The sequence below is a fragment of the Betta splendens genome, chromosome 17 (assembly GCF_900634795.4).
Source record: "Betta splendens chromosome 17, fBetSpl5.4, whole genome shotgun sequence".
Classification (NCBI taxonomy): domain Eukaryota; kingdom Metazoa; phylum Chordata; class Actinopteri; order Anabantiformes; family Osphronemidae; genus Betta; species Betta splendens.
Window position 1 is genome coordinate 4910828 of NC_040897.2, and position 22343 is coordinate 4933170.

The window sequence follows — 22343 nt, forward strand, 5'->3', positions numbered from 1 at the left end:
TGCATGTCCCCTTCCCAGTCACGCTGGAAGGAATGTCCTGAAACTAGAACATTGTGCATTGACATGATGTTTGAGTCCAACAGCAGCTGCCTCACCCCCTCACTCATACCACATAGACACACACGCAAAGGCTTCCTTCCTGTTGCTGGCTTAACCTCTTTTAGAAGCAAGATAAGAGCAACAGAATTACATATGTGAAAAGGGAAGCGAACAACTCGATTATCACGACATCTAAGATCAGGGTGACTGTGCTTCTTTATATGGGTATTTTATTAAAAGGTCCGCTGACTGCAAGGCTTTTGACTTTTAGCCCAGGTGCCGGCGCTCAGTGTTTGGTGTCTAACGGCTCTGATCCCCTCACACGCATGTGCCCTCCTTCTTTCTTCTCTGGCAGGTTCAGGCAGACCACAGGACAGTTTAGCAGCCCCCACTTCCTCATCGAAAGCCGCAGCAGAGCGAGCAAACATGAGTTTCCTGTGACGCCTCTGTGTCTCTGGTCAATTACTTTACTCACACCACTCTCCCACTGCTGAGCTGCCCTGCATGGAATGACATCGACGTCCCTCGTGTCCTCGGGGAAGCTGCCTGGTGGATCTACGCTGAGCATCACCGGTAGATTGGCTTCAAGGCGTGAACCTGTGTTGACAAAGACGCATCATCAGGCTGTTGTTACCAGTGTGGAAGCTGTGATGCCACGTTGACACGCTTAAACTTGTGTTATGTATTTGGGACATTCAGCCATGCTACAGCAGTCAGAGCTCATCTTTGACTTTGCCAGTGATCATAATGTGGCACAGGTGAGTAAATGCCTTTGTTTGTTTGTTTGTTTATGAGTAAAAATGTAATGTGAGACCAAACTGAATGTAACACAAAGCAGAATCTAATCTAATCTAAGAAAATTTGCTGGTCGTGATCTCGTGTCATGTGCGTTGCAGTTTGGAACCCACTCTGATTATCCTGCGGTGGTGGTGGAGCAGGTCCCTCATCCACACCTGCTCTCATACTCTGGTCTAGCGTGTGAACAGCTACAAACAGAGGAGGAGCAGCAGCACCTGCTCAAAGGTCAGTGAACGCAGTGGACGCGGACGAGCGGGCGGTTGCCAGTCACAGCCAGCTCGTCATCGAACTGTTTCACGTTTCTGTTCACTTTTGCGATGTTCGGAGTTGCCAGGTATTTAAGAGAAGCTGCGTCTGCACATGCGCAGTCGGCCACGTCTAATATGGACCACCCTCCGCAAAAATTCAGGAAGTTAAACAAAACATTCCTGGTTTGTGCCTGGGAAAGACCCCAAATGAATCAAATTAGGATGTAGACGCGGTCAGTTGGAGCCGCAGGACGCGTGTTATAGCTTGTTTCTCACCAGTGCTGGGAATAAAAAGTAAGTTGCATCGCTTTGTCGGGTTGTTTTCCCGACGTCACACTCGCCGGAGGCAGCAGCTAAAGTTGAGGATGGCACGGCGTGGCTCGGTTACCTCTTCAGATATGGGCTATTCACTTCACTAATACAGCTGTTTGGGAACGGCAGCCGGCCTGCTGTGTTTCTTTGGCAATAGCAGTATGTGTTCATAGGTCGGCAAAGAGGTTTCTCCGCGGTACGAAGCTCACGACAAGCAGCTGTTAGCTAGCAGACATTAGTAGCTCTGTTGCTCGCGTCATTAGATGAGCGCAACCCCTGCGACGATATCTCCCTCAAGGAAATGCAAGACAAGAGGTGTTTATGTGATAATCAGAACAAATAGAATCACAAGTTATCTTGTGTCTGTGACCTTTCAACAGACTGTGTCACATAGGACACAATCTGCTAATACCAAATTTCTGGGTTGAGACAACTCAATAGTCTACAAACTTCATCAGACCCATCTAAAACGACACGTAAGCTCAAATCTACTAATTTCTTTTCTTGTGTCCATGAGCATATATAAAACATTGTGGTGTTTGTGGGCATAGACAAAGACCAGTTATCTCTGTGGTCAATATTATTGAACAATTCCAGATAAACCCATTCTGTTTTATCTGCAGTAAAACGAACACATCTGATACGACTGTTGGGATTATCTCTTAGAGAAAGTTTGCTTCTGGCCATGGAGATAAGTTTGGTTTAGATAGCCATTGCTTAAATGCGTCCCATGCATTGGTGCCAATATTTAGATTTACAACTGTGTTTTGCTGTTACTACTATTATTACCAGATCCCAGCTAGATGTATCCTGCACATCATCACCTGAAACTAAATACTCCTCCTACTAAACACTGATTTTAAAGTGTTTTTGTCTTTTCCTCGCCCTGTGTGTGTGTGTGTGTGTGTGTGTGTGTGTGTGTGTGTGTGTGTGTGTGTGTGTGTGTGTGTGTGTGTGTGTGTGTGTGTGTGTGTAGTGGAGCCATGTGAAAGCGGAGAGGAAGAGACCATGGAGACACTTGTTGCAGCTGACTCATTTTTCAACATGGACTGCCCTGAAACCCTCTCCCTGGAACAACACTACTGTAAGCCTCCTGAGTTGGAGTGAATGTGTCCTAGCACCTCACCTTGTCTGTTTTGATGTAGGACACGTTTGACTGTAGGGTGTTATTTTTAGACATAGTGGCCACTGTGCTGTTCACTTTTATTAAATCTGTTTATGCCCCCTGCAGCCCAGACCTTCTTGCCATCACTGGGTGATGTAATCACAACCCCTGTTACCCAGGTGACCGTGTCAGCAGAGGGGATTGTGGGAGCCGTTGGCCAGTCACAGTGGCAATCGTTGCACACAAAGAAGCCTGCAGCACAGCTACAATCCAAAAAAAGAAGTCAGTGGCATTTAGTGGCATTTTTATCAGTTTGTGTGCAACCAAATTATGGCTCCAGTGATCAAATTAAAAATGTGCTTTTCACTGTTCGTCTGCACAGGTAGAAAACCACGACATCGGAGGGCAGAGTCTCCCACACCAGACATTATAGTGAAAAAGAACAAATACAATAAAGGTATTGACAAATATGACTAAACACATGCTTGTAAAATCTAACAACAATTTCATCAGCACTTTTCAGTACAGAATTGTCACCATTCAAATGCTAAGGCTATAGTTTGTTCTCAGGTGAGACTCATTCTGGAAAAACAAGTATGCATAAACTTTGGCAATGAGACTGTTTTTCTCATGTTTCAAACATCTTTTTCTCATGCAAAGGAAAAGGTTAAAAAGGCTCGGAAATTAATGATCAGAGTACCACCCAACTCTCGCTCTATACAGTACAACACTGAGCTCCTATAAAAGTCTCATCATCTTTGAATGTAACATATCCTACTAGCCTGTGCATCTGAAAAACCAAAGGTCATTACTTCAGTTGGTAAATTTATTAGAAACATTACATATTGCATTTGGTTTGGCTTCAGGTGGAAATACACTGTACCTTTGGCAATTCCTGATGGAGTTGCTGCAGGATCGACAGGTCTGCCCGCGGTACATCAAATGGACTAATCCTCATGCAGGAATTTTCAAGTTGGTCAACTCGAAAGCAGTGGCCAGACTCTGGGGAAAACACAAGAATAAGCCAGATATGAATTATGAGACAATGGGAAGAGCACTCAGGTATGCATCACTCAAATGTGGAATTACCACTGTTTGTTTTAGCATCTTTACAGACAGATTTTGTTCCTACTGTATTTACTGTGTAAAATTCATCTTAGAAGTCAGCATTTCTTGTACAATACATAATTTAAATCATTACCAGCATGAGCCTGTTTTTTTGAGTTTTTTTATGTCTATGCTCGTGTGTATATAAGACATTAACGATTTAGTTAGAGAAACTAAAATTCACTTTGGAAATAACTCATCACTATATATGCAATTCTAATACAAATGAAATAGGCAGCACATCTTCTACACACATTATCAGCACATAATCTAATACCCCATAGGAATATGGACAGATTGATGGTTATGCCTAAATTTGAAATTTGAATTAAATATTTTATAAAAGGTCATCTGATTAAATTCTGTCTCAATATAGCTCTTGGTTGATATTTTAATGTTGAATCTGTGTTCATGCAGATACTACTACCAGAGAGGAATACTGAATAAAGTCGAAGGCCAGCGTCTAGTTTACCAGTTTACCTCTCTACCCAAAGATATGATTTACATCACAGATGGCGACGGGTCCAAAGAGGATGAGGATGATGATGACGATAATAGTGGCAATGAAGAAGATTTGAGTGACGAGACTGATGATGGTACAATAGCTTCTAGTGACCAGTCTGTGGAGGAGGAGGAAGATTTACAACCACCACAGAAGAAGTCATCTAGCTCTATCAGAGCCTTGACCACCCATCGAACCAGAGCGGCTCCAAGGCCCTTAGACCAGCGCGATGCCCTCTTGCGCCCCACCAGCTCCAGCCTAATCCAGGAGCAGCATTTGCCTATCGTGTCCGCTGAGATGCTGCGGAATCTCCAGAACCTGCAGAAGATTCAGTCGCTGCAGCCCACGGGACACGCCTCTGTTTTTAAAACTGCTCAGCTGCTGGGGAGTCTGTGTGAGCGGCAGGCTGCTGCCGCGGTGGTCATGGGCAGTAAAGGTGCACAGGAGACTCCAGGCAAAAGGTCCCAGCAAGGGCAGAAAAGTTCACAAATGGAGCCCCCACAACTGCTGTCTCTAATTAGCTCTGACCAATAGAACAGAATAGAAAGACCTATTCACCCTCAAACCAACATGCACCTTCACTCCACTGACTCAGGACCAGTTTCAGAGATGCACACCAAAACGTCTTAAGTGTCAATGGGGGGGGATTCGATCTAGCATTATTGTTGTACTTTACATTAGACAGTGGTGATGAGTAATGCTAGATCAGTGCTTCTCCCCTGACATCTAAATGGACTGTAAGTTCATCGTCTCAGTAGAGGTGGTCTATAACCTTATTATCACAGCCTTTAGTCCTTCTCTGTATCCATCAGCTACACCAAAGATGGACATGCACTGGAATCTACTGCCTCTCTGCACCTTCTGGAGGAACATCCTTTGCCTGCACTTCAGCTCCAGTGTCATGGAGTTATTGGGTCAGCACACCTAGCCCTCTTTCTGCCTTAACCTTTCTATCTATGTTTTCTTATTTTTCTCATTTTTTTACAATTATATGCTGAAACATTCCTCTCTGTAAAGTGGCTTTGCACTAATGTTTATCTCTGCTGTATGCTTGTTTTCTTAAGTGCCTGAAACCCTCAGTCCATCCTGTCTCTGCTAATCATGAGGTTTTTGAGGGAAAACATTCCATATAATTTTTTTAAGATTACTGAAATATGTTTGCATTGTGAACTGTTAAAATAAGGGATCACTGTTATATCTAAAATAGGACTTTAGCACTGCTGCTCTGTGTTTATACGTCTGTCGTGGACCTTCCTTTTGTTGACAATCAGTGAAATAGTATTCATTTATTTTGCTACAGTGCCTTTCGTAGAGTAGCCTTAATGCAATGCACACGTTCTATTTAGTTATTACACTTTCATTCCAGCATATATGGTCCACTTATATTTTGGTGTAATGTGTGTTATATCTGTGAACATGCTTGACTTTGTGCCTTGTTGCCATTTCCTCCCTCAGGTTCATAAACGTGTTTTGCTGTACTCTATGCAAGAAATAAAACTGCTGGCGCTGTATAATTATGTAATGCTAAGCTCAGTGTTGTCTTCAGCCGAACATAGTTTACCACACTCCAAAATGAAAGTTGTAAGGTAAACTAAACTGTTGTTGTGAGGCATGCACGTTGTAGGAGATGTTTAGTACTGTGCCTGTGGCTCCAGGGAGCCTTTATGCAAATGCTCTTTGTAACAGTAAAACATTTATTTTGCGATTACCTTGTTTTGCTTTAACTAGAGGTCTCTTAATGCAAATTTTACTATAAGGAATTTGTATGTTTGTTGCAGAGGGAGAGGTTGAGTTTCTCAGTTTGTCTTTGTGTGCATATGCTTTTGTGCAACCCTGAGGTGTTAAAAAGATAATGGTCTGTGATGTAAAATAAACCTAATTTTGCTATCTATCTGTGAACTTTATCTTCTTCTATTAACCCACATTTAGTTCAGTATCACTGTTGAAGATGCGGTAAAAATACAACAAATGCAACACTCACTTTTTAGGTAATACAAAGGTAACCAGCACTGCTCTTGCTCTAAAATTAATGTCAAATAAAAATTAGACTATAGTATTTTATGTAAATGCATTATAGCTATCATTCATGGGTCATTGTTTCCTGAAAATTTTAATGATGCACAGATTAAAGGAAAGAATTATTTCAAACCACTATTTCTGGGAATATGTTTGGCAAGAACATCAGACATTTAATTTCTCTATTTTTTAAATGAATCCTTTGTAGCTATAAAAAAAGTAAATGTGAGAGAACAGGCTGGTGGAACTGAACTAATGAAGAAGCGTTATAAACTAAAAAAAAATTTTAAGTTAGGGCATAACCATTCATGGCGTACCTTCGTATACTGAAGTTTGCTGCTTGACAAATTCTCTCCAATATCAGTAACACGCCTAGTTTTGGGCTCTGCAGTTATTTGTCATCTAAACTCAGATGAGGATTTGATCTGCAAAACCATGTATTCAGACTTTTAACATTTCCTCACATAATCAATGCAGATGTGTGAGAAAGCATAGATACACAATATAAAAATAAGCAAAAGATAAAAAGAAAAAAATAATAAGAGCTAAGCTTTGTAAATAAAATTTGAGAGCAAGATTGTGGTTTAACCAGGGAGATGAATAATTCTCCGAGTCGTTACTTGTTCGTTCAGTGTGTCCTCCCGGCCGCTGGGGGGCGGACACGCATGCGCAGCTCTGAGGCGACGGATGTTGACAGGCTGCTGCTGGGCTCGAGCTGTGGCTGCTACCGATATCACGTTTCTAGCATCGCCCGCGTCTAGAACTTTCCTGTCACTCTAGAAACACTCTGCACATCCGCGAGAGGCTCATGGCAACTGAAAGGTAGGTTCAACCAAAAGAAAGAAGCCGACATTCAATGCGTTTTTAAGGCGTCTAACGATCGCGCGCTCTCTTTCTCTTTCTGTTTTGGTTTTAGCGGCTTTCCCGATAGCTTCATTGACGAGGACCCTCAGAAAGCTTTGCAGGTAAACACTAGCACGAGATTCAACAAACAAATGGCATTAGCTATTTTAACCTTGTACCCGATGATTCCAGACAACCCCAGTTGTTGTCATTAAACAGAGTTCCCCCACTAAGCTTTTATTAAAGAAGTTAAATACGCAGTTAAGAGGAAGGTTTCCAGGTTTTTGCACCAACTTGGGAAGCAAGGCATTAATCTAACGGCAACCAGTTGGTTTTACATCAGAGGCCAAACTGTCAGGTTGACTAACGTGCAGTCTATTGTCTTATGGTTAAAGGTGAAAGCTAAAAGAAACGCCTAATCTACAGTATGTCACTGACACTGTTGCTGTGTGGTTAGTTTCCATCATCAGCTATAAGAAGCCGGTTTAATTGCTGTCTCTTTCTCTCTAGGCTCTTAACGAGGCCCTGCAAGGAGATTCTGACAAGGCTGAGTGGTTTTGCCAGCGCGCCTATGCCCACATACTCCTCAAAAATTACAGCTGTAAGTCCTCACCATGAATCTTTTACAGTCAAGCTTATTCAGCTGCAATTTCAAATAATAATGTGAATTATAACACAACACAAAATATACATTCTTTTGAAAATTGAAGGTTAAGCACTGCTTAGCCTTTGAGGTGTGTTGTTTTAATTTTGTCATTTTAGAGAATGTGAGTATACTGTATATTAGTGGTGTAGCCAGAATTAATGCATGTACCAAATAAACATGAGATTTCTTTTATTTCCTTATAGGTGCAGCTGATGATGCCAAAAAAGCACAACAGCTCAAACCCAGTTTGAGTCTTGCATTCATGCGAACAGGGTTGGTACTTGAACAAAAAATCTGGGTCATAATCTATACACTTTTCTGATAGTTCCACTGAAACTACTGTTGATTGCTAGTGCTCACATTAGTGGTTGTACTGCTCAGATGGCATTACAGTCACGTAGCACAACAATGGATGTATTATTAAAAGATGTCTTTTGCCGTCTCTGAATTAAAAGTTCTGACTGATAAATATTTCAGATTTGCGAACTAAACCTGGAGCCACATAGCAAGTCTAAGTATGTTCTTTTCAATTGCAGGATAGCAGAGTACCACCTGAACCACTATGAGTCAGCACATGCTGCCTTCACTCAGGGACATAAACTGGATGGTGAGTACCACATTCTTTACTGCAGTTTGTCATTCTGCTCTTCACCAACCACAGAACTACACTACATGTCTTCACTATTGCTGACTAGAAAGCCAAGTGTTTAAAGTTTTCTTCATACAAAGTAGACTACTGTGTAAAATCGTAATCTAGATATTTCATTTTACAATGTGACCTTTGTGTTTGTGTGGCTGGTAGTTTAGACATTTCTTTCAACTTCAAACATGGTTTTGGTCAACAGTTTAGTCACTATTCCAACGTGTGCAATCTATTTTCTTGTAGTATTTTCATTTATACATCGAAAAATGTTTCAATGAGTTATTCCAATAAAAGATATCAGATTTGCAACTTCATTGCAAAGCGATTGTACTTGTGATTTTGATTTAATCACAGTAGTGTAATTTTAAAAAGTGTTTGCTCTGGGAACAAACTTGTTAATTTAATACCCTTTAGCTTTGTTTAGCTCTTACTGAAACTGCTTTAGATAGTTTTTAACACCTTACTGAGAATATTCTCACTCACTCCTCTAATAATGTCATAGTGTGACAAAGCAAGAAAAGTTCTATTTTTGTTTTTTCTTCCATAGAATCTGACAAATCATTTGACGTCTGGATCAAGCGGTGTGAGGAGATGATGGAGGGTAAGTAGTTGACCTGAAGTATTTTTCTGCACTGTAGTAAAGATAATTCTGTCTAGGTTTATCTTAATATTGAACAATTTTATTGTCAATTTTGATTTAATGTTGTTTTAAAGCATAAAAAGGTTTCAACGCTAGTACATATCCTTATGGCAAATTTACTTAAACTGTTTAAGTCTTTTAAATCTATAAAGCTGTTTTATTCTGATTTAAGCACGTGATTAAGATGGTCTGCTTAGTCCAATAAAAGATGCATGCCATGTCTGTATGGTGTGTTTCTGTTTGCCACTGATGCCTGGGCCCTCTGGATCACCTCAAGTAAACAAGAGCATGAGTTTTGACAAACACGCTTCACACCCGCGTGCACACGTTCTCCCAGGAGCGATATGATTCATCAGTGCTAACGTTACTGATGTTTGAAAAGCCCCTGATGGGACCCAGCTCCTTCATGAGCCTGCTCGCAGACAGCATGCACACACACTCAGACAAATACGCACTGGGCTGTATATCACCCACCTCACCCTCCTTAAAACCTGAAAGTTCAATACCTGCATTTATTCATGTTGACACCAGGAGCAGCCCTTGTTTCTTTGGGTGACAGTGTGTTTACCACCAACCAACCCAGACGGGACCTGCTTATTCCGTCACATGTGGCACTCTGCTTATATTAACACCCACAGACACACAGACACCCCACCGCCCCCAACCAGCCCCCCCTCACCACGTCAAACGCGACCTCATTAAGACAACATTAGCACTGCTATCATTTCATCTCTGTGCTCGTTCCCCCCGTGTAATGAAGCCAGTAAATAATGTATGATAGCATGCTGGTAAGTGGTGATCAGACTTGTTTCAGCTCACAGGGCCTATAATGGGCGTGGATGGACCAGTAAACAAACTGGTGGCAAGGCTACGTTCGTTGTGTCTACATGGGAGCATATTTGTCTGACATGAATAGTGGGCTAGGTTAAAGCTAGGTTGCATCGTGGCCTTGTAATTATCGCAGTTTAGACACACATGTTTGGTTTGTGCAGTTCAGTAATTTCTTACGCATTTCTACTTGTCACACACCCCCATGTCTTCTCTTCACAGACAAGACGCAGGACAATAGCGCCAACACGGTGAGTTTCTCCTCATGGACACCTGGGGGCAATGTTGCTCTCAACAACATAGATACTGTTGCAACTCAGCAGCCTTCATGCTCCTGCTGTAAAGAAGGAGCCTTACTTCTCCTGTTATGTGATTTTTCATTTGTGTGTTTTTGTTGAATGTTTCTGCTTTCTATTGTGCTTTCCTATCTAATTGTCACCCTGCCTCGGGGGCTGAATGACCCAGCAGACGCCAGCAGTCCCACCTGTGAAGTAAGTACTTAGATGGAAATAATGTATTAATCTATGCATCTGTTGTATGTCTTTTCTGCTTATTTTATTTATTATGGCAGCTTAAAATTTAGGATTCAGTGAAAAGCAAATTTTGTGATGATCATGATGGGGATACAAATGTTATTTTTCTAATCACCATACTAATGGTCAGAGATGATATGGTATGTTGTTAAGGCTTTTTGATCACTTGTGTGTGTTTGCTTCTTGCAGACATGATTGGTACCAAACAGAATCTCACGTCATTGTCACAGTCATGGCGAAAAACGCACCCAAGGATGGCGTGTGTGTCAGCTTCATGGAAAAAGAGGTATAAATGCTCACTTAAACATACAATTGAAGTGAGAGTCTGTATATGCGTGTGAAACGGAGCTTGGTTAGCTCTTGGGTGTTTCCTCAGGGGGGCCCATTAGATGGGTCTCATACCCACATACACCCTCTCCCCGAGGACCCAACTATGCCTCCAGTGGTACCTTGTTAACATTGCCCCAAAGTAGAGATCTAAGAACAATTTACCCTCCCCGGCTTCTCCAGCCTCCTAATTGTCAGTAGATGGAAGCCATAACTGATCTAGGATCAGCTACAGAGCCCTCTGGGGACAACCCGTGTTCTCTTCTGTTTTTCTCTCTTCTTTCTGTCTTTCTACTTCTTCCACTATCTCAGAGGGGTAACTGCAGGGCACCCCAGGGAGCAGCATTGTCTTTCCTAATAGAATAACCGAGTTTACCCTATTTCAAAAGAAACATTCACTCGCTCCGAATCACACAGTGACTTGTTTAACTCCCTCTGTGGTGTGAAGTACAGATAAGTTCATATATTTTTTACTAGGTCAGTGTATACAAAAGAAATTAAAGATGAAAAGCTGTGGTTCCAGTTATTTTCCCTGGTGAGTGTGCAACCGCTGTATACCTACAGACAGTGCAGGAATTGAAGTGGAAATGAATATTAAGGCTTTGATAGTTTTGTGGAAATTGCCCGAAAGCTACTTCAGCTAACTTTCTAAGCTTTTATGCCTGATGAACTACTTTTTGCATTAATTTGCTCCCAAACCAGAAAAGTCCACTTTTAGTAAAGTCCAACATGATACATTGAAAGGTAAACTTATGTAATGTTGTTTCAGAACAACAGGCAGTGTTCTGGTTTGTGGAAGCAGCATTTGCCAGGTATTGAGCAGGAAAAAAGGTTCAGAATAGCCATGCTCCACCAGTGAAGCAGCCACCCAGCCAGCCACCCCGTTCCAGTGAGTGGCAGGCTGTTAGGAGCTGTTTAACACCCTCTCATCACTGGTCACACTATGGCTGAGGGGGACACAGTGGAAGACTCCTGGCCATCACACTGGCCACATCAGTTGATTAGTCTCATGAACACACTCATCCTCATCCATCAGTTTTGTTTACCACCATCTTTTGTAGAGTATTAAGCAAACTGCTATAAAACAGTTTTGGTTTTCAACCTGCTGCATAGGTCTATGTGTCTCTTCTATATTAATAACAACTCCCTGATGCCTGAAGGTTACACAAAATGTAGAAGTCTGTCTTCTCTTTCTGGCGTCTCTGCCTTTGTGTGAGCTTTATAGCAAGTATGTGACACTACATATCATCTACATATATATATACAGTATATACAGTACAATACAGTATGAGCTGTCTGTCTGCTTTAATGTCTATCATCTATGTTTTGAATGTCCTCAAACAATAATCAGTTTTCCAAGTTGTAATTTATTCTAAAAACAAGTCAAATTTACACTTTACCTACGTTTTAGAATCAAAGAAGTGGTACATTCCTAATATTAATGATATTATCCCATATAACACTCTATGAGGACTTGTGGGGTAAAAAACAAGTCAAATTTACACTTTACCTACGTTTTAGAATCAAAGAAGTGGTACATTCCTAATATTAATGATATTATCCCATATAACACTCAATGAGGACTTTTGGGGTAATATATTAAATGTATTTTTGTCTTGTTGTCCTAAGCTCCGTGCTGCTGTGCAGCTGGCATCAGGGGACAGCTACAGACTCCAGCTTCACCTCCTGCATCCCATTGTTCCTCAACATAGCAGCTTCAAGATCCTCACCACCAAGGTACCGCACCCATTCCATGCATCTATCTGTATAAGAGCTGGGTGAAAATATGAAACCAACAGTTAGTTCCCTTTAAGAAAGGGAATGTTCATTTTAAAATCAGCAACTGTTCAGATTTTACATTCTGATTATACATTCGGGTTATTACACGTTTTGGCAGGTTTAACTGACCACAAAGCTTAGATATGCCTTTAAATGTACAAGTTGACAGTGGGGGCTGTCAGGCTGTGGTTCTGCGTCTGGATACTTTGTTTTGTGATTGGGCTATTAGTAGTAGTCAAACTCTCATAGCAGGCTGTTTGGCCTTGTTCTCAGCATGAGGAATTGGCAAAGGACCACTCACTGAGATAGATCTTGTGTTGTGGGCTGGGAAGGGCTGTTATTTCTTACTGAACACGAAAAAACAGATTCAGAAGACGGCCAAAAAAAAGGGGGAAAATGGATTTTTCATGTCTTATAGGTTAATATGATGACACATGACCCAACCCTGAGTTCTAGAAACTTGCGCAGATGTCATACGGCATTACAGACTATTTGATTCTTCCTTAGAGAAAGTCAAGCAAAATGATACAGGGTTTCTTGTAAAATAAATAGTAAAGTGCAAATACCTGTTATTTTAGTACATTTTTACAGAATATATATTTTCCAAGTGCATCTTTTGTTATCATTAATTGCATTCTGTGTAAGTACGTGTTCTTATCAAACATAAAACAGCCCGAACCAGCACACTGGAGCTGTGACTGATCATCACTTGGGTTAGCGCTGAGATTAACATCTTAATGTTTTCAATAATTTAAAGCTGTATAAAGTCGTCTGTCACAATCTATAATTCCTTAAAGCCAGTAAAGCTTACAGTAGCTTGAGTGGTAATAAGAAAATCCACTCTCGCTGTATACGGCGCTGCTCCTGTGGAGACATTGAAGCAGTTCATCTGAGCAGCAGCTAACAGGAGATTCACACGTGCATAAATCCTCCCTCCTACACACACACACACCTTGTACACGTATACACATTATTAGAGCTGTACTCTCTGACAGTTTCTCAGCACTGTTTAAGGTGATTATGGGCCTAATGAGTAGGAGGGGTGCTACTTAGTATAGGCTAATTAGTGTGTATTATCACAGATGTGGACTAATGAGAGCATGGGCTGAGTGTGCTGATTCAGGCTTTAGACGTCTGTCAGGTTGTAGCCTGGTTCCGGAGTCTTTTTTTAATGATTCTGTGAAAGGATTTTAGTGTGTAGTTGATTTGGACTTGTCAGTACAGTGCAATCCTCTTAGATTCCAGTTTACAATTAGAAACGATTATTCTGAGTGTGGTCAGATGCCAAGAGACCTTTACAGGGAGTAAAATAGAAAATTCACATACATACACAAGCCTCCTACTCAAGTAGAGAGGAGTGAGATGACCGTATTCATACAACCATCAACAGGACAATGACAATAGAATGTATTATGTAAATATATACTATAAAATCAGATAATGTGTCACTAATGGCAGAAAGCTGTTGAAAGTTTTATGAAGACAAGCTACAACTCCTCCCTCCTTTTGATTTGGTGCAAATAACTTATTCATGACTCTTAAGGGTTGCAGTATAAGTTGGACTACTTACTGTATACTCCTACATACAGTCCTAAAATGTTATAGCACTGTTGGTAGTTCAAATTACATGTAATGTGATCTGTGTGATTATCAGCTACAAATGTCAACAAACACAACGTCTCTATGTTGATGACACATCAAATTAACATACAGTGTTAATGTTGTTAATGTACAACATAAATTTACACAAATAATGGTACCAGTAAATTAAATAACTGGTTAAACTAAATGTCAGTAGTCTCAAGCACGTGTTTCCTGTAGCTGTGATTATTCAGATGATTTTTTTCTGACCTTTGAGCCTTTTTTGAGCTTTGTCTCGGCCATGTGCTGGGATGTCTGAGGTGTCACTCCACTGTCTCGCTATTGGGTTGAGCTCCAGGCTGTGGCCTTGTGTTGGCACATTTTCACCACGCTTTTGTTAGGAATATGTATTCAATAAATCAAATTAAAGGGAGCATTATTGGCCAACATGCCTTGGAGGATGTGGGGGCTGAAAAAAATTAAAACAACATTTGTTGAGATACAAAATGGGATTTGGTTAATAAAACGGCTCGATTGTTTCTGAAATGTGTAGCATTGTCAGTTTGATATGGATAGAAGAATGTTATTAACTCTGGTATAAAAATAAAAGACAACCGACAACAGTAATTGGAGTTGTGTTTGTCTAATGTCAGTGAACACACGGAAATAAAAATGGTCACAAAGCTTCTAAAAGACTTGTTTTTTTCAGGGACTAACATGGCATTTTGTGATCACAGGCGTTGCAGTCAAAGTCTATACAGTATGTGCCTCTGTAGTGAGCAGATAGTGGGAAAATCTGAGCAGTAACATTAAATGTCCCAACCTCTATAGTGTTTGCAATATTTCCACTGGCTGCACTCAACCGTCTAGAGGCTGACCTGCACAGAATCTGGACCCTCTTAAAAACACTAGCTCACTTTCTCTCTTTTCCATGGCAACCGCAGACACTGCATTCCAGAGGTGCTCGTGGGTTGCAACTTAAACAAGGGCTCAGTCTTAGTGGGGCAGCGGGTGAAAATGGTCTTACACTGCCCCTCATAGCAGCTCGCTAGTCTGTTTTAGCTTTTGCTCCTTCATTTACCTGTGTCTGATTTCTCAGTTACTCTGTGCCCATTCGCAGACACACGTTCTATCGTCTGTCTCACTGCCTTATGAAAACACACACACCTCTACCTCTACCTCTAGGATAACAAGGGAGTGTGTGTTTACACCGTCCTCCCCTCCAACAAAGCTCTGACTGTTCCCTGGTCTACTGGGCTCCTCTGGTACTCATGGATTTTCAACACACAAACACTCTCACAGCTCACAAGTCCTTCATGTCAATTACAGCATTCTGGCATTTAAGATGGCATAAAAGCTCCTAAGTTTTAATAAACTGAGCAGGTGAAGTGCATGTGTGAGACTACAAACACAGCAAACTGAGCTTCTTTCTGCCTGCGTTTCTCATTTAAATTTTTTGGAGCGGTTTAATTTTTCTGAAGCCAAGGAGCCACTGGGGGATGAAAACATTTAAGTGAACGGCATCAGCAAATCAAGTTTCCTCCGATTGGCATGCATCTCTAATGAGCATAAAAAAAAAGCATTGCCCTTGGAGCTGTTGAGTCCTAACCAACGTTGGTCTGTCTGTCTCTGTAATAGGCTGCCCTGCACTGTTCCCTCCAATGTTTACGCTTCATCTCCTCGCTGTCTTTAAAGACATCTTAGCAGGGGAAGGCTAAGCCGGCGCACACACACACACACACACACACACACACACACACACACACAAGCTGAACAGTGATCTTTCAACACACATGTGCCATCTATTCAAAGCATTTACTGTGTGTGTGTGTGTGTGTGTGTGTGTGTGTGTGTGTGTGTGTGTGTGTGTGTGTGTGTGTGTGTGTGTGTGTGTGTGTGTGTGTGTGTGTGTGTGTGTGTGTGTGTGTGTGTGTGTGTATGTGTGTATGTGTATGTGTGTGTGTGTGTGTGTGTGTGTGTGTGTGTGTGTGTGTGTGTCGTCTGCAGCACATTATCGTCAGCGCGACCTCCTCCTGTCCTCCATCAGGACAAACATTCCAACCACAGGGGTCACCGTGACAACAGGGAGCCAATTACACACCAGTGTGTTTGATCAGAACAGACGGCTGATGCACGCGCTCTTTCAGATGCACGCGCGCAAACACATTCAAAGTAATTCTGAATCTGCGTTCTTTCAGCTCCAAGCTTGTCTCTTTTCGGTGAACGGCTAAAGTGGCGTCTCCCCTTTTTAATTTGCATGCCTGTCAATGTCTGAGAATGTTTAGATTTATTCCATTTATGTCTCTTTTTAGCTCCGTTTGTTGGGATCTGGAAAAGAGGCAGAAGATGCTGGATGAGAGGGCATGGTGTGCAGGGGGGGCAAAGACGTTTGACAAGTAACACAGGACCCCAGTGCCCCTCTGTAGTGTGTGTGTGTGTGTGTGTGTGTGTGTGTGTGTGTGTGTGTGTGTGTGTGTGTGTGTGTGTGTGTGTGTGTGTGTGTGTGTGTGTGTGTGTGTGTGTGTGTGTGTGTGTGTCAGTATTGTATAGTCCAGCCCCTGGGGTCCTGTGGGTGGTGGCCCCTGTATGTAGCTGTGCTGTCACATCCCTTTACGAGCCTTCTCTTCTTGTGTCACCCAGACAGAAACGCAGAGAGACACACACACACGGCGCCTGGACTGCCATGTCTCCTAAAAGCCAGGAAACACCAATGTGGCAGCGTATTAATGTTGTATGGCTTATAGGGGCACAACACACGCACAGCCTCAGCTTAAGTGACGCTGCCCTTCACATAGCAAAAACACTCAAGACATTAAAAAACACCTGCAACATTTCCTTGTAATTTGCTTAGTGTGTTGTCACCTTCTGTTTTTACGACTATACACAAATGATTAAAATTCAAAAGTCAGACAAGCTCATAACTTGCTGGATTTTTACAAACCAGCAGGATAGAAAGACTGTCATCAGAATTTGAATAATTATCTCCTGGATAATTTAACAGCGCCATGGGTTTAAAGTGTGATCATCGCTTTGTGTGCTCATAACTGCATTTTCAGCTCGGTGATTGAATTTTTTACACAATGTACCCTTGGAGGTTAAATTCTTCCTTTATAGTGTTTCCAGTTTTAGACACTTTTTATACTGTTTCGTATGTCTGACCTTTTCTCCAAGGACCCGACATTTTTTGCACTTGCCCATTATTTCTATTAATGTTTCTGCTGCTTCTCAATGGAAAATGAATAAGACAGAAGAATAACTTCACCCACCTCTATAAACACTATAGGCCTTGACTAATATGACTCACCTTTTGTTGTGATGTTTCCAATGGGGATTGATTTTTAAAGTTGAAGTCATTTTCTAAGAAATATCGGCCTGAAAGAACTTTAAATCTGTAGCTGTTGGAAAAGACTGTTCTTCTGCACAAACAGATTAACACACACGATCTTTGCAGCATGTATAGGGAAAAGTAGCTTGACACACTGAAGAATGAATATGAATTATTTGGGCAGTAACCTGTATTCTCAGCAGAGCTCTTCTTTTTTTAGTTCCTCAGTCAGGTGAGCCAAAAAGTTAATTTCGGACACTGCACAGATGCCTCGCTGTGCACGGGGCCCTCTGTGGGACCGAAAGCGCTGACACATACCAAAGCGATCTATCAGTGTGCCCGCTACTCACACTGGCTCACCTCAGAGGGGAAAGGAGCTGCGATCATACTGTCTTACTTCCCTCAATCCCCTCACTCACGCTTCATTCAGTAGCAGTCAGTATCTCTGCCTCCTCGCCTAGCTCATGGTTCCTCTCTCCTCCTCTGGCACCCTCATAAATGAATCATCACATCGCCCAGCAGAGCAGAAATGTTCCTTAATTGCACCGACATAAGCAGTGCTGTCTTTCAAATCAAACACACACGCGGGTGATGGGAGATGGGCTGCTGCTGGTGTGTGTGTGTGGGGACACACAACGTTCCAGCTCATGTGTCTAGCTGGTACATACGCTGTCAATGCAGCTTAGTGTTAAAAGTGTGTGTCCATGTCTTCCATCCACTCATTGTTTTCCTCCTCTCTCATGTTCTCCTGGTGTAATGATCAGACGCTGCTGTGTGGAATTAGGATCTTCCCCCCACCCCCAGCCTCCACCTCCCACTCCCGCTCAATCTCTCACACTGGCCCTCTGGCTGACAGGCATCTCGTTAGTGCAGTATGTCTGTCAGTGAGGTTTGAGATTGAGCTGTGCCCCCGCATATCCCTGATGTCTTTCTCTCACACACACACATTTTCAGTCGCAAGCTGAGCTCACGACGGCACTGAACCATCTCTCTGGCCTCGATAATGATCTGATGTCCTGTACTTTTAAAATGCCTCTCTAATGGAAGCGTTATTTTTGTCCTACACAACAAAGAAGGTCATTTTGTTTCACACCATATCTCCCTTGTTCCCTTCCTTTCTTTCTCTGTCAGGTGGAGATCAAGATGAAGAAGACAGATGCCATCAGATGGGAGAAGCTGGAGGGAGAGGGACAGGAGTCTAACATCAAACACTTCAATCCTAGTCAGTCCACAGCTTCGGCATTTACACTCCTTCCCCTTTCCGACTATCTTCCCGTCTCTGCTCTCATCACTCTGTCTCCCCTTCCTCCTCCACCTTGCCTTATTTCTCTCCCTTTCTGTGCAAAGATCAATATAAGCTCCTGTGTTTGTCTGCTCGGCACTAAAACGAAAGTGGGCAGTCAAGCCCTGCTAGAGTCTTTCAGTATACTGACTGCAAAAGTAGGCAGGGAGAAAGAAAGGTATGACAGCGAAATATGACTCAGTATTTTAGCCCACACATGCCTATTACTGACAGGATTAATTAGTTATATAAGTGTGTGTGTAAGGGGGAGTAGAACTTAAGTGGGCAGCCAAACTCTCTTTCCCAGGCAACTGGCTCAGCCTGCAGGATGGCCTTTTTGCGAGTGGCTGATTCTAACTGGGACTAATGTTACATTGAAACATGATATGACATCTGATTTCATGGGATCACATTGCCCAATGTCCACACTTGGCCTGAAAATGTCTACAGTAAGTCTGGCAGTATATTTATGTAAATCTGGGTCTGGATTACATTTCCCGCTCTCACTTTTCCTCACTTGTTGGGATTATAGTTGATGTATTGCATCTAGAAAATGCAGAAATCAAATCATGTTGTCATTCCTCGGCATCTGAGCAAACTCAGACCTACCATTTGATGCATCTCAGTGTAATGTGATGACTAAGAGCTAATTATTTATGATTATGTGAGTTGTGTGTTGTTTGAACGGTGGCCTTTTCCCTCCTGCATTAGATCAGTACCCATCATCCTCCCACTGCACCCACAAATGGGACAAGATGGTGGTGGACCTCGGTGAGGAGGAGAAAAACGAGAAGCTGGAGGGAGATGCTGCGCTCAACAAGCTCTTCCAGCAGATCTACTCGGACGGCTCAGACGAGGTCAAGCGAGCTATGAACAAGTCCTTTGTAAGTTGTCCTGTAAAGTGATGTGATCTTTTTTTATATTATAGCCAGTGGTGAAATTAAAGTAACAGATATTAAATTCACCTGAAAAGGCCAGTGTAACAAGTAAGTTACACCCACAGTAGTTGCAAGATAGCAAAATGTCAGTGAGTGTTCGAAATTCAGAGCTCATCACAAACTCAAATATTTCTAATATTGGTTTAGTGCTCTAAAAACAGGAACAGGTCTCACAATTAGCTCTAGGTCTCTGCTGCCTTTCAGCAGAATGAGCTCACCTGCTTCGTACCTGGACTTAATAAATCTAGGAAGTCATCAAAGTAAGGCTGTGGGGATCATGTTCATAGTCCACAGGTGGCCAGTCATTAGCGCTGGTATGCTTTAATGTCTTTGGCTTTGTCTCTCTTACTTTTCTGAGATGAACACACAGCCCCATATGTACACATACAAAATTTTATTCCAGCACCTTGGATTAGAAATGAAACCAAGATGTGCTTTAGGTGTAGAATGGCAGCTTAAATCTAACAGTATTTTTATATGTGCAGCACCATTTAGGTTTTCAAAAGGGTCTGATTGTACAAACAATCATTTACTGAATTTTGATTTTATTTTTTTAATACCTGGCTGCGAACCCTTTGAAGCCAACGACTGTCACAAGCTCATAGACATCACCAGATACACTGTCAGGTCTTTGTTTTTGGAGCATTGAATGATTCGCTTTAGCAACACGAACAGATCTTTGAACTTCACATCGACTTTAACACCAACAGATTCCATTAACAAATGCAACACAGGAAATAGAAATAGAAATATCGTCCGAAACTCTGAATTTCAATTGATTGTTTGATCACTACACCGCTATGGTGGCCCCCCAGTCTAAACAAATATTTTTCTGTCTGTCTTTTGGCAGAATTATATTTTCTTTATAGCTGCTTCTGTCTGAACAGGCACAGTAGGAGGACAAGACAAACGCTGTCGCTTTCTGTAAACGAAAGCATAAACCGAGGTTTTTATTTACACGCCTGTGATCCACACATCATTATAAGTAATGTGGAACATGCACGACTAGTGCAGCTGTAACAGATTGTTTGGTTAATGAGCTTCCATGTGACGGTGGGCGATTGCAGCTGAATGTTGATCGGTGATTGGGGTGAATCAGTGCATAGTGATAAATAATATGATCTCTTGGTGCTCAGATGAATCTGTACACGAAACGGATTGGCTGTCCATCCGACTTAAAAGCGAAGTAGTCATTATAATGCCGAGCAGAGGACCCCTAGGAGTCTAAAGGTCAGCTTATATGGAAATCACATTTGGCTTTTTTGACCTTTCCGCATATTATAGAAAGGAATTGAACCTTATAATTATTGTGCAAAATTCTGCTATGTTCATTCTGACTTTTAGAGACCTGCAGCGATAGACCTCCCTAAGCACCTTTTAGCAGCGCAGGTGTTGTGTATATACTGACGGATAGTTCCCCTCTGCTTTTGTCTCTCCCGTCTGTGCAGATGGAGTCAGGTGGTACGGTCCTGAGCACCAACTGGGGAGACGTGGGCAGGAAAAAAGTGGAAATGAAGCCACCAGATGACGTTGAGTTCAAGAAGTACTGAGTATCTTCCTTTGGCACTGCTTATTTTTCCTTCTTCATATTTTTTGCTCCGAACTCCAGCAGGGGGTCCTTGTTGCTCTGCAGTCTGCTACTACATCCACCTCCCACACCTCGGTTGCGTGTTTGCTCTGAACCACACATGACCTGCTCTCTGCAATACCATAAACCAATTCAGTCTGAAGAATCTATTGAACAGGTTGTTTACGTCACCAGATTTTATAGGCTAATGGACTCAAACAGAACTATGGCCTGAATAAAAACGTGACTGACCTGCCAACCTGAAACCCTCTGATTCAACTCTTAAACTCCTCTCTCTCTGCCTTTCTTCTCTGAACATCCTCAGCCTTTCCATTTGGGGGCACTTCAATACTCTCTGATATCAGCATTTGGATGAAATTCACTTCCTGGCTCTTACAGTATCTTGTTTCCTTGTATGTTCGGTAGAAAGTCTCCAGGAATACTCTGCAAACTAACTTGTCTGGACTATCTGTGGCATGACACCAAGTGGCTAGCCCAATGTTTGGTGTGAATAAAGGATTTTTGTTTAACTCACAAACCTGCCTGGTGTTTCACAGTTCGTTTTGGACAGGTTGTCGGAGCCACACATTATGACAGGGAGCCATGCTCTGTTATGATGTGCCGCGAGGGAAGAAATGTGGCATTAGTGATATGAGAGCAGGCTGTCCAGATATGGCTGTCAGCTTGAGGATGTCGTTTACTTATTGGGGTTCGATTGGTATCATGTTGGAGAGCTCGGAGCTGCTGGCCTGAAGACGCGGGTGCTGGCCTGAGGCGCAGCCATGATTTCCAGAAGTGGGAGAAGCGCTCCGTCCCCCGTTCTTCACCTACATACATGCTGCAGTTGCAACTGCGAGGGGGCGTCCTGCCAATGCTACAGAGAATTAATATGGATCAGCCTCCTAACCGCATCATCAAGCCTCTCACACTGAGTTAAGTGTTAAATTCATCACACATCGTTTCATCTCTCGCGACGATCAAACGCCCGTTTGTGGCACAGGATGGAGCTCTTAGCTTCATAACACACACACACACACACACACACACACACACACTCCTCCACTAGCCCTGACACACAAACACACCGCCCCCATTCTTACCCCCTACCCCTGCCCGAGGCAGCTCTGTGACATCAAAAGGAGCTAAGCGCTTTGCATCGTGGGTAAGATCTGGGAGCGTGACGGCTACAGAGTCTTTAGTCTCATTAAAGAGTTCTAGAGCTGCAACTCTCACATTAAAGAACTCTGGAAACTTCTTTCTGCTCATATCTTTGGAGCAGCTACC

At 42.4% G+C, this 22343-nt stretch overlaps 3 protein-coding genes across 6 annotated transcripts; all 3 read left to right on the forward strand.

Moving 5' to 3' along the window:
- Positions 1–629: 629 nt before the first annotated feature.
- LOC114844451 (ETS-related transcription factor Elf-1-like) lies at positions 630–6002 on the forward strand. Of its 3 annotated transcripts, XM_029131831.3 has the most exons (7): positions 630–797; positions 936–1062; positions 2374–2481; positions 2629–2784; positions 2885–2959; positions 3369–3564; positions 4027–6002. In XM_029131831.3, exons 1-7 carry the CDS (start codon positions 720–722, stop codon positions 4643–4645), a joined length of 1359 nt encoding a protein of 452 aa, XP_028987664.1. In that variant the 5' UTR covers positions 630–719; the 3' UTR covers positions 4646–6002. The 3 variants fall into 3 exon arrangements, with proteins under 3 accessions (XP_028987664.1, XP_028987665.1, XP_028987666.1); XM_029131832.3 differs by lacking the exons at positions 630–797; positions 936–1062 and adding an exon at positions 1239–1379; XM_029131833.2 differs by lacking the exons at positions 630–797; positions 936–1062 and adding an exon at positions 1653–1873.
- A 785-nt stretch (positions 6003–6787) lies between these two features.
- On the forward strand, positions 6788–21597 carry sugt1 (SGT1 homolog, MIS12 kinetochore complex assembly cochaperone). 2 transcript variants are annotated; one of them, XM_029132439.3, is made up of 13 exons: positions 6788–6949; positions 7044–7092; positions 7481–7571; positions 7820–7889; positions 8153–8223; positions 8807–8860; positions 9950–9978; positions 10193–10218; positions 10450–10546; positions 12217–12324; positions 18404–18494; positions 19266–19438; positions 20941–21597. In XM_029132439.3, exons 1-13 carry the CDS (start codon positions 6936–6938, stop codon positions 21040–21042), a joined length of 975 nt encoding a protein of 324 aa, XP_028988272.1. In that variant the 5' UTR covers positions 6788–6935; the 3' UTR covers positions 21043–21597. The 2 variants fall into 2 exon arrangements, with proteins under 2 accessions (XP_028988272.1, XP_028988273.1); XM_029132440.3 differs by having other exon boundaries at positions 10196–10218.
- On the forward strand, positions 12331–18397 carry LOC129603299 (uncharacterized). Its single transcript, XM_055503833.1, has 2 exons — positions 12331–16119; positions 16260–18397. Exons 1-2 carry the CDS (start codon positions 15741–15743, stop codon positions 16787–16789), a joined length of 909 nt encoding a protein of 302 aa, XP_055359808.1. The 5' UTR covers positions 12331–15740; the 3' UTR covers positions 16790–18397.
- Positions 21598–22343: the final 746 nt, after the last annotated feature.